At 48.9% G+C, this 16,510-nt stretch overlaps 1 protein-coding gene across 1 annotated transcript in view; it reads right to left on the minus strand.

Annotated features, from left to right (window-relative positions):
* Window positions 1-16,510, minus strand: part of msh2 (mutS homolog 2 (E. coli)) — a 71,403-nt gene that overhangs the window by 17,056 nt on the left and 37,837 nt on the right. Inside the window, exons 11-13 of the mRNA XM_067988763.1 lie at window positions 15,710-15,807; window positions 8,023-8,268; window positions 4,866-5,070 (exon numbers count right to left, since the gene is read on the minus strand). Coding sequence (XP_067844864.1) covers window positions 4,866-5,070; window positions 8,023-8,268; window positions 15,710-15,807 — 549 coding nt within the window. The remainder of the gene's footprint in view (window positions 1-4,865; window positions 5,071-8,022; window positions 8,269-15,709; window positions 15,808-16,510) is intronic.

Genomic DNA, 16,510 nt, shown 5'->3' on the forward strand with positions numbered 1-16,510 from the left:
AGTATAGAACAATCAGTACATATTATTACAATACTCCTACTCCCCCTCCTTCCAGCCCAAGGAACTGACTCTTCATAGGCATCCAAAGTCCTACAAAAACTCTTCAAACATCTATAAAATAATATATTCAGAGGCTGCTGCAGGCCCCAATTAAACCAGATACAAGAGCCAATTGCTGCACTAATCATAGGCATTTAGCAATGAGATTTAATCCAAATAAAATAACATTTTTAAAGATTATATAATTTGCCTGTTCCGATCTATCATTACTCAGTGGCACATCTACAAAGATTATAGAAAAATAACTTGCCACTTCACAAGAACCTAGGTGTTTCTCTTGCCAATTTTCTTCTCTCCTTTCCTTAAGGTGCTGACTTATACTTGGGATGCAATTCCATGAACGCCAACAACACTCCAGTACCTCACCCATGATTGGATTTTGACAGCAAGGGCCCCATTTTAGCACCCGCTCTCAGGTGCGTTCTCGGCGGGGGGGCCTCGAAAATTGCGAAATCCAGGAGCGGGACCGGATTGCGCCTCGATCCCGCCCACTTCCAGGTTCCCCGCTGACGTGAGTGCCCAGCCCCCGCTGGTGGGAATCCCGCAGGCAATTAAAGCCAGCGGGATGCCACTTGACACTATTTACTTTGCTATTTCAGGTCATTAACTGACCTGATTAAGGGACTGTGTGAGATTTTTGAGCAACATGGGACTGTTTCCCGTACTGGGGGAAACACTCCCAGCTGGAATGGACGTGTTGCAGCTGTCAGCCTGTGGCAGCTGCAAAGGTCCATTTGACAGGTGGGGGGGGGGGGGGGGGGGGGGGGGGGGGGGGACCCTCACTCATTGCAGGAGGCCACTCTGTCACTTGGGACAAAGTTTGGCCTCCACCACCCTCCTCCTGACGGTCAAAGTCACCAACCTGCACACTTACCCCGGGGTCCGGAGACATGTACCTACCTTGCGGACCCCCTCAGATGTACATCTTGCGGATGGGGGCCGCCGTAGCTGCAGTCATGACCTCCTCAGAGGGCGAACAGCATCGCCAGCCTCGCCGTCCACCTCTGACACGTGGAGCTCCACAACAGAGTGCTGTGACACATCCACCTGTACAGCAGGAGGGAGGGCTACCGCAGAGAGAGATGCGTCGCAGAGGGCACTACGCTCGCCACAAGGTCCACAGACCGAGGCTCAGCCTCCTGGACCTCTCTGAGCAGCAGTGCACACGGAGGCTCAGAGTCACTCGACATGTAGCCGTGGACATCTGCAGCCTCTTTCATGCCGAGCTGCTCCTGGCTGGCCCGTGCACCATCTTCTGACCTGTCGGTGTCAAAGTCACCACTGCCCTCCCGAACCTCTCCTCCGCATCCTTCCAGGGTGCCACCGGGAACATCGCCGATGTCTCTCAGTCGTCTGCGCAGAAGAGCCCTGCAAATACACCTACACCCACTCTGTAGTGACACAATGGGTGGCATCAGTGGTGGGTCCTCATAGTGATACCCAGGAGTGGGCTTTATTGCACAAACCGGACAGGATTCGCGAAGACATGGCAGTAGTGGTGCCAATATAATGTGTGATGTGAGTTGTTTTGAAATTCAATAGAAGTAACAACCATGACAAACCCTCAAACACCCTTGTGCATCCCCTTCATGCTCACGACACGTTTGCCGTACGCTGCCTACTGCACATGTGTGATGCATGCCCCGCGGCTGCAGCACAGGTGGTGGCAGGTTGAGTGAGGCTGGCTGTGAGAGAGATGCACGAGAGGGTGAGTATGGGATAGAGCCATGACATTGTATGAGGATTGGGTTGCGTGGTAGTGGCGGGGTGAGTACTGGCGAGGTGAGTAGGTGCAGGTAAGATGAGGATGGGGTTTGAGTGGGTATGAGGGGTGATGTGACAGTAGTGTTGGCGGTGCCGAAGGAGATGTGGGGTGGGGGCAGTGATGTAGCAGACGGAGTGTAGGGGAAAGACTACGTGTACTCACTGTGGCTGACCTACTGAGGTCATTGGACCGCCTCCTGCACTGTGTGCAGGTGGGCGATATGTTGGTGGCGCGGGTGACCCCCTCTGCCACCTCGAGCCAGGCCTTCCTGGTGGCAGAGGCGGGCCGCTTCCTCCCGCCCGCCGGGTGGAAGATCTCTGTCCTCCCCCTCCTCCTCACCCCATGTATTGATACCTGGGGTGAGGGATCATTAAACTGGGAGCAGCCGTCCCCCTGGGCTGCTCCATGCAGTCATCTTTGCTATTTCTTGCAGCATCGGTCAGTGGAGGACTGCCCCTTTAAATAGAGCGCCTCCAGCTGACAGATCTTACTGCGCATGCGCAGCCCGCCCGACGCGCAGATCAGCAGCGGGGAACCCGGAGGAGCAGGTAAGTGGATCCAATTAGTGCGTTGCCTGCTGCGATCGCGCGGGAAACCCACTAATTTCACCGGGCGCGTTACCAACGCGCCCGCTAGCCCATCCGCCGGGAACCCACACCCCTGGTAAAATCGGGCCCCAAGTGTCTGCGGGCTACTTAACCATGGAAGGCATCACACCCCGGCCTAATGCTATACTCCCTCAATATCCACACACAGCACATTGTAGCAGGAATCAAGACAAGGAGCCTCAACTGATTGTTCTCCTTTACAGGTACTCAGAAGTCAGGATACTCACTAACATTTAGTTTGGGGCAACAATCGAAAGCAATCATTTGCTCAAGAGTTTCTCCTACAAACTAGAAAAAACAGCAGCAAATGGACGGCAGGCGAGAGGCCGAGGGGGAAGAGGCACGCGGCAGGCGAGAGGCCGAGTAGGGGGGGGAAGAGGCACGCGGCAGGCGAGAGGCCGAGGGAGGGGGGAGAGGCACGCGGCAGGCGAGAGGCCGAGGGAGGGGGAGAGGCACGCGGCAGGCGAGAGGCCGAGGGAGGGGAAGAGGCACGCGGCAGGCGAGAGGCCGAGGGAGGGGAAGAGGCACGCGGCAGGCGAGAGGCCGAGGGAGGGGAAGAGGCACGCGGCAGGCGAGAGGCCGAGGGAGGGGAAGAGGCACGCGGCAGGCGAGAGGCCGAGGGAGGGGAAGAGGCACGCGAGAGGCCGAGGGAGGGGGAGAGGCACGTGAGAGGCCGAGGGAGGGGGAGAGGCACGCGGCAGGCGAGAGGCCGAGGGAGGGGAAGAGGCACACGCCAGGCGAGAGGCCGAGGGAGGGGAAGAGGCACCCGCCAGGCGAGAGGCCGAGGGAGGGGGAGGGGGGGGGGGGGGAGAGAGAGGCACGCGGCAGGCGAGAGGCCGAGGTGGGGGGGGGGGGGGGGGGGGGAGAAGAGGCACGCGGCAATTGAAAAGGTGAAAAGAATACAGCAGAAATTGGGAGGTTGGCTGGGGCTGCAGCAGCAATCCTGTCAGAAAATAATCATTCCACTGGACAGTTACAGTACAGATACCAAACCATTCTACCAAACAATGAAAAGATTTGAAACATTTCTAATTTGTTTCTACATCAAGGAGGGGGTTATCAGTGCCGACGAATTCCCCAACCTCAGAAGATCATCCTCCCACACACCACCAGTGACATCCGTCATTCGTCACACACCAGCCACCCTGTGGCCTCTCTGAGCGAGATGGCCAAGTGGTATCAAATTAGGCTGGAAGTCCACATCCACTAGGAACAGATCCAAATTCATGTCACATAAGACCCCTACAGCCAAAAGACAGAAGACTTTCATTCATCAGTCTAGGCTGGATTTGAACTCAGGTCCCAGAGGTGAAACGTTAAGGTGTAAACCCATTGTACCATGCAGTTTACTACATTTTCAAGAACAATTAACAAAACTGATATGTTTAAGTGTCTTTTGATATTTCATTGCAAAAAAAACACAACGAAAATCTAAGTTATCATAGTGCATTAACACAACAGCAACATGGAAGTCATCAGAATGCATCAAAAGGAGCAGTCAGTAACTAGTGCTTTCAATGGGACAATTATCAGTAGTGTATGATTTCTTGCAACTTGCATTCCCTTCTCAAGATTCAAGTTGTTAGCATGCCCATATTTAGTTCAAAAACAGTCCAGGGAAAATCATACATGAACAGTAATCTTTTACAGCCCCTAGCAGAAACTAAATAGTTTCTCCTTTCCTCCCCCCCCCCCTCAAAAAAAGGCATCAATTCCTATTTTATTCAAGCATTTAAATTTCCAGTTGTTAAAAGTATAGTCTCAGAATTTACTCACAATTTTAATTTAAAAACAACCAATAACCCATGCCAATTTCTTCCAATGTGACCCAGGCCAACATCAGTCTACAATGGCTGCTTATAAAAATATTTGAGCCTTTGGCCTAGTGCACATTTAGTTCATTAAAAATGAAATTCTTCACATGGCAACATTATTAGTGCTTTAACATCTGTCAAATACCTCACCCCAGCAACTGTAGGGTATTTTGAGTATGTGGGAAGCTTCTAAATAGAGTTCTGTTAAACACAGTGATGTATAAAAGATTAATTTCATTCAATAATTTGGGGTTTATGCACAAATGCTCTGCATTGTATATTACAGTAATTTCACATAAATCACCCTATTCAATTTTCACACATGCTTAATGTTCACAATAGAGTCAAATAACTCATTCCTTCAGGTTACTTTGCTAATGGGTTGAATGGAGTTACAGTAACAAACTGCACTGAAAGCAGGGTACGAGTCTGGGTTTAAGATATAGATGTATCTTTCTTTGCTCCCACCTTTTACCTTGTCTGCTTTACAATGCTGCTCTCGACAGAAAATAATTTTTAATGCAGGCAGTAAAAGAGAGAATTCACACCCTTCAACTGTGGAACACTCCCCTTTCAGGAAGGTGGAGCACCAAGATAGCTGCAACAGGAACGCTCTACCTCAAGATAGCCGCAGTCTCCAACATTTCTGCCATGAAGGTCGAAACACCTTTGAGCTGACTGTCACCAGCACCAACCCGAGCAAGGATGCAGTCCACGATACTGATCTCTGCAGAGTCACAGGGTACAAAACAACCAATCTGGGCCATCAGAACCACCACGCCAGTCTGCCGGATATATGTTGATTTACCACCCATGTTTGGACCTATTAAATGCAGGCACAGGCAAACAAAGGCAAACCAGATCAGCACCATCAAAAAAATAGGAGTTTACCATGTCAGGATAGCGAATCACATTTCCAATCCAGCCCCGCTCAGAATTCCATGAAGGAAGGAACCTGTACTTGCAATTGCTTAAAAGGCTGTTTCCTGATATCAGTTGTGCTGCTGTGAGGAGTCCTCCCCCCTTCCAAGGAGGGAAAAGAAAAATCTTTTCCCCGGTGTGGAACTCTCTCCCACAAAAAGCAGTAGATGCTAGCTCAAATAGTAACTTTAAATCTGAGATCGAAAGATGCTAGCCAAGGGTATTAAGGGATATGGAGCTAGGATACAGATCAGCCATGATCTCACTGAATGGCAGACCATGATCTCACTGAATGGCAGACCAAGCTCAAGGGGCTGAATGGCCTACTCCTGTTCCTATGTATTCAACAATCGGCCTGAGTCAGTAATCATTTCCATTAGGGCAGAGGTTCACAAATGTTTTTTTGCTGAGACCCCCCCCGCACTCCCTTTGGAAATTCAGGATCCATGCGCATCCCCCTTTCTAAGAAACAGTATTTTATCACAGAACTTTTTTTTTGATGAGCCTCCCTTTAGAGATTTTCTCAAAGCTCACAGCAGTGGCTGTTAAAGCATCTCTGTCCCGAAGCAGTATTTATACACAGTAAACAGCTATGTTTTGAGCTGTTTAACAACAACTTGCATTTATATAGTGCTTTTAACATAGTAAAACATCCCACGGCGCTTCACAAGAACGTTATCAAACAAAATTTGACACCGAGCCACATAAGGAGATATTAGCACAAGTGACCAAAAGCTTGGTCAAACAGGTAGGTTTTAAGGAGCGTCTTAAAGGAGGAGAGGGGCGGAGAGCTTAGGGCCTAGGCCACCAATGGAGGAGCGATTAAAACCAGGAATGCTCAAGAGGCAAGAACTGGAGGAGTGCAGAGATCTCGGAGGGTTGTAGGAGGTTACAGAGATTGGGAGGGGTGAGGCCATGGAGAGATTTGAAAACAAGGATGAGAATTTTAAAATCGAGGCATTCCCGGCCAATGTAGGCCAGCGAGCATATGGGGAAATGGGTGAACAGAACTTGGTGCGAGTTAGGATACGAGCAGAATTTTGGATGAGCTCAAGTTTATGGAAGGTGGAAAATGGGATGCCGGCCTGGAGAGCATTGGAATAGTCGAGTCTAGAGGTAACAAAGGCGTGGATGAGGGTTTCAGCTGCAGATGAGCTGAGGCAGGGGCGGAGACACGCGATGTTACGGAGGTGGAAGTAGGCGGTCTTGGTGATGGAGCGGATATGTGGTCGGAAGCTCATCTCAGGGTCAAATAGGACGCCAAGGTTGCGAACGGTCTGGTTCAGCCTCAGACAGTGGCCAGGGAGGGGGATGGAGTCGGTGGCTAGGGAACGGAGATTGTGGTGGGGACCGAAGACAATGGCTCGGTCTTCCCAATATTTAGTTGGGGGAAATTTTTGCTCATTCAGTACTGGATGTCAGACAAGCAATGTGACAAATGAGACACAGTGGAGGGGTTGAGAGAGGTGATATCATCGGATGATATCATCGGATGATATCATCGAGGGGCAGCATGTAGATGAGAAATAGAAGGAGGCCAAGGATAGATCCTTGGGGGACTACACAACCACAAAAACTCCCTGCATCAACAGTCATCCTCCAATCTTACATCTCCAGTACAAGTCACAACGCCCTTAATGATGCATCGGAAAGCATTGCTAGTCAATCTTTCAGACAAGAAAAGTAGTTCAGAGAGTCGACAATCTTTGACTATTCTCAGCAGAGCCATTCAGGCTAGTTCTCTGCCTCTCCACAAATGGGGAGGAGCTATGAATTGTAGTTATAATGGAAAGCTCATATTGTGCATATGGTAACATGAAGCACTGGAGACAGGACTTTGCCAGCCCAGGGAGAATGTGCGCCATCATCCAGAATAGTGGGAAACAATGTTCAGTGGGTTAGGCTGGGGAGGGTGCTCAGTTTCAGCATGTGATAGTTCAATGATCCTTGTGTCATCCCAGACACTTGGATACTTTTAGATGACGGTATTCTTCTTGTCTGAGGGTCACAACCTCCCTGTGCTGTTATCCTCTCTGTTATGCTTTCAGTGTTGGATGCTGGCTTCTGGCCCGTGGGATTATCTCCCTTACATTTACTTTACTGGAACAGCAGCCTTTAACCTGGCAGCAGATTTATAGACCTGCATTTTCCTGGGTCTCTGCTGTCATCGGTTCCCTGCGGGTTGTGCTGTTTTATATTTATTAGCGCAGATGACAGCGAGTTGAATCTCACATCTGCAGTCAGCTGCCATCCTAACAAGTAAAATCAAATTCTGTTTCCAGTATAAAATTTTATCAAAATGTGAAAAAAAAAATCAGCATTATACAAAGAGGTTTCACTCGTACAAGTGCTCAGAACAGACAGGCAGCTGGGGCAGGTCCAACGTCCACTACTGGAAATCAGACAGGAATCAAACATCCCACGCTATGCCGAGATCGCCCCATAATGCATCGTCTCTGGCCATATTGGTGGCTCTCATACTGGTTAATTTAGGTAAGCCCCACCCCGCCCCCTGATAAATTGGGGGGGACACTATGGGGTTGAGAACCTCTGCACTAGGGTACGTAGTGTTCTGCAGGTAGCTGGGGGACAGTTTAAGTCTTTCTTAAACCTGACTGAACACCAGGATATTAGAATTTTTGCACACAACGTTGTGACTGACCTATTTTGTTAGGACACCAGAACAATCTCAAGCAAACCCACATCAAACAGTTTGAGAGGTGATCAAAATAGGGTAACATATGCCTCCTTCTCTTTTCTCCCCCCCCCCCCAATAAAAATCCCAAATATGTTACATGATATTTAACTTATTACCTTATCCTTTAATTTCTCTACTAAGAGCATCAACACTTACCAGTTATTATTTGGAACATCTGTTTATCTTTCTCAAAAGTAACATCGTTGGGTATGAAGGCTACATCATCCTGAACCTCGATGCAAGGATGCCTGGAAGCCTCCAGGATAATCCGACCGTGGCCCTTCTCGAGGATCACAGGCCGTACATATGGCACAGGCGCTCCATTCGCTACATGGGCAAAGCTGACCACTGCATCCAGTTGAGCAATCACATCATTTAGAGTCTGTTGAGGTTCCACATATCCTGTGAATGTAGGAAGAGAAAGGTATCTTTTGCGATTTGTTGTAAAACACCCAATACTGTTCAGTGTCGTCATTAAGATTTCTGTGCAAAGTATCTGAAGTACACTAAAGTCCCATTTTCACTCGTATTTCAGTAAAGCACAAAAGATGCGCGTGGATTGCTCATACTACGTCCACATGACCTGCAGAAGAACAACCAGCAGCACATTCAGACTCTGCCTTTCCAAAGTTGGGTTGCAGCTGGAGAGAGAATTTTGAGATGTAACATCAGGATGAAGTATTAGTGATTAAGGTCCATCACTCCGGGTAATGGTGGGAGAAAGCAAAGATGAAGAATTAAGGATGTTACACAAGGACGTTACCGACCTAAATGTGATTTCACACCACCACCACCCCCCCCCGCCGCCCCTATTGCAACAGTTTCCAATGAACCGGTAAGCAACAGATAACTCAACTGGCTAGAATTATTCCTGATATAAAGATTGCTACTACAGCAAAAATTCTGGATATACCACAGCTCAAAGTAGATAAGGACCTGCTGTGGGAGTTTCAAATTTCACAGCTGTTATCAATTTTATTTTATAATCATTTGCAATGTTTTGGAAACTTCACCTGGCTTTGCACTGAATAAGGGACTGGCTGGCACACTCCTTTCACCTCTGGTACCTGGATTTGAATCCAGCCCATACTGAGGACATGAAAGTCTCCTCTCTCTGACAGCCATCATGCTTTTAAGTGAAATGAAGTTATGAAATGCAATCTCAATCCAGCGCTCAACAGGCACTATCCCCAATTTAGCACCAATTGACATTCTTACTCAAAGGCCATAAGGCACACTGATGTGGGGGGAAGTGAAAATGTCAAATTGCCACAGTGAGGAGAGCTCTCATAAGGTTGTAGGTACTGGCGCAGAGTAGAAGGAACTTTCTCTGTACCAAATCCATGTTATACCTGATGCAGGAGCACTTAATACTGACACTGGCTGACAAACAATTTCTTTCCCCTCCAAAAAGGAAAGCAATGTAATGGAGGCTGAGTTTAACTGCTACTCAGCAGGAATACAGCAGAGCTGTAAATTATCATAGTAGGTACAGTACAGGAGGAGGCCATTCAGCCCATCGTGCCTGTGCCAGCTCTTAGAAAGACCTACCCAATTAGTCCCACTCTTTCCCAATAGCCCTGTAAATTTTTTCCCTTCAGGTATTTATCCAATTTCCTCTTGAAAGTTATTACTGAATCTGCTTCCACCACTCTTTCAGACAGTGCATTCCAGATCATTACAACTCACTGCGTTAAAAAAATGTTTCCTCATGTCGCCTCTGGCTCTTTTGCCAATCACCGTTAATCTGTGTCCTCTGGTTACCGACCCTTCTGCCACTGGAAACAATTTCTCCTTGTTTACTCTATCATTAGAGTAAGCAAGGAGATTTTTAAGGGATCTTTTGAAGCAGAAACTAAAGGTATCTCTCGCTCTCAAAGACAGATCTGGAAGCCACTGTATTATAGCTGAACAAACTGTTCTAACCATGCCTTAATCTCACACCTTGCTTAAAAATAATACTGCAATACTCAACATCCATGTCATTTATCAGACTCTCCATCTGTTATCATCTCATCCTACATACTGAAATTTATAACCGCCCCCCCCACACAGATATTCTAATAGTAAAGACGGAATGAACAAAAATTAATAAATATAATGGGGGCAGGAAACATGTCTGAAATCGTTGAAAGTAAAATAATAAATGACTGATGTTCTCAATAGTACTGTCAATCCGTTCCCACCATTTTTGATGCAAGAATGCCATAACAATGGCTTACCTCACCGTTAGAACATAAACACTAAGGTAATGGTTTCTCTGGAAAGGATAAATATTTCCCATAAAAACACTGAAATATTTATGGTACAAATAAAAAAAAAAGCTTTTCTCAAATAAATTCATTTCCATTCAACTGAACCCAGACAGTCTGGAAGACTCTTTCACACAGGTGCTGTCTGACTGAAGCCATCCACTTAGCCAATAACTTGACTATTCTATTGTCCTGAATTTATATCAACACATTAGGAGGCAGACTTGCCTAAGTTATCATCACACTTGCATTCCCACTGTTAGCGAGCTCCAAGATTAGTTCATAAGCAATTACATATTAAACTATGCATTAGCGCTTAAAACTTTCATAATTCTGCTTTAAAAATGCAAACTAATTCCTTTATTGTACTCTCCTATGACTAATGCAACATTAATCTACAATGACGACATCACAACAGCCTCCCTCAGTCTCCAGCGTCATTTCAGCTCTGCAGTTAACTACAATGAATGTGCTTTTTGATTCTTTGAGACCAGCAGACTAAACACCACCAAAATTAAAGATGGCATAAAGCTGGGTATCAGCTGCAATTTAATGTTGATGTTCAAACTCTTGAGGATATAGGACACAATTTCAACAACACAGGAAGTTACTGCCAATAACCCACAATCCTACAGTACTAGATTGGAGTATATTAATACACTGTGCACTGCTCTGATTAAATAATGTTACTAGAAGTTAAGGGTCATTTTCAGCATCTTATTTGTACCTTCAGGTGGAAGATTTATTCAACAGTCACAAATCATCCATACACAGAAATATGAACGGGCAATTACTAGCTGGAGTCTCAAAGCCCATTATCTAATTAAAATTGAACATTAAATTTTATAGATTAATGCTGCATTTATAAATGGCAACCGTGTCCTAAAGAGGTTTCCCTCTGGCAGCTCCCAGCCTCACTACTAGATTGCATGGCAATTTCTACAGCTTCCAAAATGACTTAAAAACAACTGCAAGGAACTGGGTGGTGCAGTAAGTCTTTTATCTCTGGGATCAAATCCAACCTAGACTGGTGGGATAAAAGTCTACTCTGTCTGTTGGCTGTTAAGGGTCCCATATGAAATGACAGTGCGGTTTCCATCCAGTTCCTGGTAGGCATGGGCCCACAGCAAATAATGTCCCTAATTAGGCACCAATTACAACCCCATTCCACTAATTCAAGTGTGGGAAGTGGAAACAAAATGTCCACCTGGTGCACTATGGAGTGCTCTTCTGAAGTTGGGGCTGAGGTACATTGCTGGGGCCAGAGTAAAGGGCACTTTACATCTGGCTACGTTATACCTGACCTGGTAGTGCTCAATGCTGACACAGAGGGCCCGATTTTAGCAGGGCTGCGGGTTCTCGGCGGGTGGTCTATCGGGCGCGTGGAAAACGCGGCTGGTGAATTGAGTGCATCCCCCGCGCGATTACAGGATAATTGAGGTCATTAAGCTGTGGTTACGGGTTCTCCGCTTCTCAGCTGCGCGCCGGCGGCCTGCGCAGTGACGTCTGAGCGATGGTGGAGCTCTATTTAAAGGGGCAGTCCACCAATGCCCCTCCAGCTGCAAACAAGTAGTAGCGCACCATGGAGCACCCCAGGGGTAAGGCTGCCCCACGATTCTCTGACCACGCACTCCAGCTGCTGCTGGGCGGGGTAAGGAGGAGGAGGGAGACGTTGTTCCCCAGCGACGGAAGGAAGTGCCCTGGCTCCGCCACCAGGAAGGCATGGGCGGAGGTGGCCGCGGAGGTTAGCAGCAGGGGCAACACCACCAGAACATGGATCCAGTGTCGGAAGAGATTCGGAGGGTCCGCGTCAGTGGGAGCACTCTTCATCTGGGTCCGGCTGAGCAGAGCCTGGAGCTGAACCCAGGGGGCCACCAGTCAAAAGGAGAGTCGTCGAGGGGCACCAGCACATTGCCGATGTACTGGGAGCGGTGCCACGCGCACTGTCCACAATCGCGCAGGTGATGGAGGAGTCCAACTCCTGCATGCGGGCAATGGTGGCGCAAGTACAGGAGGGTATCGGCGACATAGTGTCGCGGGTAGGTGCAGGAACGTTTGCGGTGGAGGACAGGCTAGCCTCCCTCGAGCGTCACGCACAGCTCAACATTGAGTCCATGCAGGCCCTGACAACGGCTGTTCAGATTCAGGGTGAGCAACATTCTGCCGCCATAAACAGGCTGACAGATACATTAGAGGTGGCCTTGCAAGGTCTCACACAGGTCATCCAAACTGCCGTCCAGCAGGGTGGAAGGGGTGATGTGGGCCTAGGCCATGAGAGGGAAGATGGTGAACGGGGACATGGAAGTGTGGACGCTACTCAAGGTGCCCCCACGTCTCACCTGTTGCCCCCCTCTCAACCAGTACCCGCAATGGTGCCTCCTCTCCAGGTGGCCGAGTCTGCCCCTGCACAGGTGCAGGAGGAGCAGTCTGTGGAGGTGCCCTCACGGGCACCGAAACCCAGGGGGCGTCGGCCCAAAGCATCTACCCGGTCAGGTCACGAACAAGAGCAACCTGCCACTACCTCTGCTGGAGCCACAGGGGTAGCACCACGTAGGGGTTCCCGCAAACGTAAGGCAAAGGTGTTATGAACACAAAGGGAATGCACCAGGGTGTATGACAATTTGTTATGTTTTTATTTATAGTCGTTGACTGCACATACACAATAAACACAATTGTTCTCACCACTGCTGCCACCTCTTGTCCATTCTTCAGCGACTTGTGCAATAGGTCCCTTCCGTGTGGCTCATCATGACTATGAAAACCTGGTCCCACCCATTGGGCACACTACAGTGGGTGCAGGAGCACTGGCACCACTCTTCTGTGGAGGGGGCTGGTATGGCCCCTCATCTGTGCACGTGATGAGATGTGAACGCCTCAGACAGTCTGATGTTAGGAGAACCGTTGACATATGAGTGCCTCCCTGGCCTGACGAGCATCCAGGTGAGCCAGTGTTCAGCCCATGGGTCGTTCCTCCTCCTCTCGCTTGTCCTCCTCCTCCTCATCGTCGTCCTCAATGTGGGTGGCGGGTGTGCATGGGGCACCCTCCAGCGGCACCCCTCTCTGTTGTGCCATGTTGTGCAGGGCACAGCAGACTCGTCCCACTCTGAGTGGCGTGTATTGGAGCGCTCCCCCAGAACGATCAAGGCACCTGAAGCGCATCTTGAGCAGCCCTATAGCCTGCTCAATTGCAGACCTGGTAGCAATGTGGCTGTCATTATATCGACGCTGCGGCTCGGTGATGGGGTTCCTCAGAGGTGTCATAAGCCACGTGTGCAGGGGATATCCCTTGTCGCCGAGGAGCCAGCCGTTGCCGGTGTTGGGTGCGTGGAAGAGGGGCGGGACGGTGGACTCCCTGAGGACGAAGGCATCGTGGCAGCTGCCAGGGTATCTGGCGCACACGTGTAGGAATCTCTGGCGGTGGTCACAGATGAGCTGGGCGTTCATGGAGTGATACCCCTTCCTGTTGATGAACAGCCCTGGCTCATGTGGAGGTGCCCGTATTGCTATGTGGGTGCAATCGATTACACCTTGCACCCGTGGGAAGCCAGCCACAGCATGGAATCCAACCGCCCTATCCATCTGGCTGCGCTCATCCATGGCGAAGTTGATGTAGTGCGAGGCCCTGTGGAACAACCCATTGGTGACCTGCCGTATGCACTTGTGTGCAGATGACTGACAGACCCCGGTGACACCCTGGAAGGATCCGGAGGCGAAGAAGTTGAGGGCAGTGGTGACTTTGACGGCGACGGGTAAGAAGATGCTGCTTGATCCATCCGGGAGCAGCTTGTCATTAAGGAGGCTGCAGATGTCGGCGACTACCTGGCGAGTGACTCTTAGCCTCCGTATGCACTGCTCCTCGGAGAGGTCCATGAAGCTGAGCCTCGGTCTGCAGACCCTGTGCGGAGGGTAGTGCCTCCTGCGACGCATCTCTCTCTGCGGTTGCCCCCCCTCCTGCTGTGCAGGTGGATGTGCCACAGCACCGTGTTGTGGGGCTCCACGTCTCTGAGGCGGACGGCGTGGACTGCGAGGCTGGTGATGCTGTTCGTCCTCCGAGGATGTCAAGGCGGCCCCCATCTGGCAGGTGTAGGTCTGAGGGGTTGTGCACGGTAGGTAAGTGTGTCCTCGCACCGGGGTTGCGGTTCCACGTCGGTGAATCTTCTTGCTTGGAGGAGGGTGGTGGAGGGCAAGCGTTGCCCTATGTTACGGAGTGTCCTCCTGCGTTGGTGAAAGGTCTCCCCCCCCCACCCCCACCCCCACCACCTGTGGAATGCACCTTGCCAGCTGCCACAGGCTGCTGGCTGCAACACGTCCATTTGGAGTGAGAGTGTTTCCCCCAGTATGGGAAACAGTCTAAGTTCAAGGTAAAATCCCACCCTTCCTAATAAAACAGCTCAATCAGGTCAGTTAATGACCTGAAATAGCTAAATAAATACTGTCAAGTGGCATCCCGCTGGCTTTAATTGCCTGCGGGATTCCCACCAGCGGGGGCTGCGCGTGCACGCCGGCGCGTCCATGGGGAACCCGGAAGTAGGCGGGCTCCGGTCCCGCTCCGGGGTTCCCCGATTTTCGGCCCCCCCACCCCCCGCCGGGAACGCACCCGATAGCGGGTGGTAAAATCGAGCCCAGAGTGCCTGAAACAGAAAATGGTCCATTTACCAACATGAGTATCCCTCATCTCAGCACAAAAGTAAAAAGAAACGCAAATTGCACATGAAATTTAATTTATTCCATAACGCCATTTTCCTTCTGGGCTGGGGAAGCTCTATACATTCCAGCTGCAGCAAAACTGCATCAATTTTTTTCTGGCTGCCTGTGCTTCCCATGGCAGGGTTTATATTGACGGCTGAGGGAGCACTGCCATCAGTGGTGCAGCTTAAAACTCTTACTTGAGCAATGGACATCAACTCTTACAATTAGATTATGAGGTTTCGGCCAAAAAACTAATATAATCAGGGCACGATATAATTCAAGTCTGACCTTTGCCCTTTAAAAATAAAATCTGCTTAAAAACTGAAGACATTCATCTTAGGCATCACTACAGTTTCACCTCCTCTTGTCCCACCTAAATGTAATCTGTTTAACAGCAATCCCACTAACATGGCAGGTGGCCAAAGGTTGCTACCACAATAAATCTATGCCCTGTTGACACTGTACAGAACAACATCGAATGACGAGGCTCCAGTCACCCAGACTACCAATACTCTAGAAAAAAATTGGCTCATCCTGCTTTACTCCGACCACATTCGCAAATGCCGCTAAATAAATAATACTTATATTTATAGAATGCCTCATCATGTTAAAATATCTCAAAAGTGCTGAATATAATTAACTAGTGCAGTGACCGTTTTGTAGGCAACCACGGTAGCCATTTTATGCCTGGAAATGAACACCCATTTATCCGGGTGTTTTTTTGATGGTGTTCCTTGAAGGATGAATGCTGGCCAAGACACCAGGAGAAAGAACTATCTGCTCTTCTTCCAAATTGTGCAATAGGATCATTAACATCCAACTGAATAGACCAGCAGGACCTCTGTTCAATGTCTCATCTGAAGTTGAGAACATACAGAGCAATTTGTTCCAGAACATCTTACCTGCAGAGATATTAATGATTTCTTTAACAATGGCATTCTGAGCTTCTTCATACTCCTCCCTGCTCTTCATGTAGTTCTCATTGTAGGAGCTCAGCTTACTGAAAGGAAGGAAGGATTATGAGTACATGTTTCACAAATTCAGAATCACCAGCTGAGCAGACCCTCTCGTTTCTGCTTTAAGCAGTGCACGTTCCATCTTTGCACTTGGCAAGCAGAACTCAAAGCAGTTTGGCTGTGTGGCATGCACTGCACCGCAGCAGAGAGGGAGGGTTAGGGTAATATTCCACTTTCATGCTCCCAGTGCAGAGCAGTGCACATCGAGCGCACATGTCGGAATATTAGGCAAGGAGGATAGTTTGTTTAGGACACAGCCCGTCCAATTTTGTGCCCAGTGAGATTAAGCAATCTTCTGTACAAGGTCGTAGTCAGTCAAATTTTACCATCAAGAGGGCATAGCCTCAAACTTAGAAGAGCGGTGACTGTCAAGCGGAGACAGTGAGAGCTGAATGTATCAGCAAATTCAGAGAGTTGGATCAGTATCTTAAGAAAAATTTGATAGAAGGATTGAGCTGCATCGTGGGATGGGTTATTTCCTAGACACTGGGAGCAGCCAAATGGACCACAATGGTCTTTTTGATCCTGTACATTCCAATGTCATGAGATACATTCTGGCCCAGTAAGAACAGACAATTCACCTATTTAACTCATCTTAATGCTCTGCACTTGGTTTCTCATAACCTGTTACCTAATTAAATGTTACATTCTGTAGACTAATGCTGCATTAATATTGGAGAAGCAATC

Source organism: Heptranchias perlo, chromosome 8 (assembly GCF_035084215.1).
Source record: "Heptranchias perlo isolate sHepPer1 chromosome 8, sHepPer1.hap1, whole genome shotgun sequence".
Lineage (NCBI taxonomy): Eukaryota > Metazoa > Chordata > Chondrichthyes > Hexanchiformes > Hexanchidae > Heptranchias > Heptranchias perlo.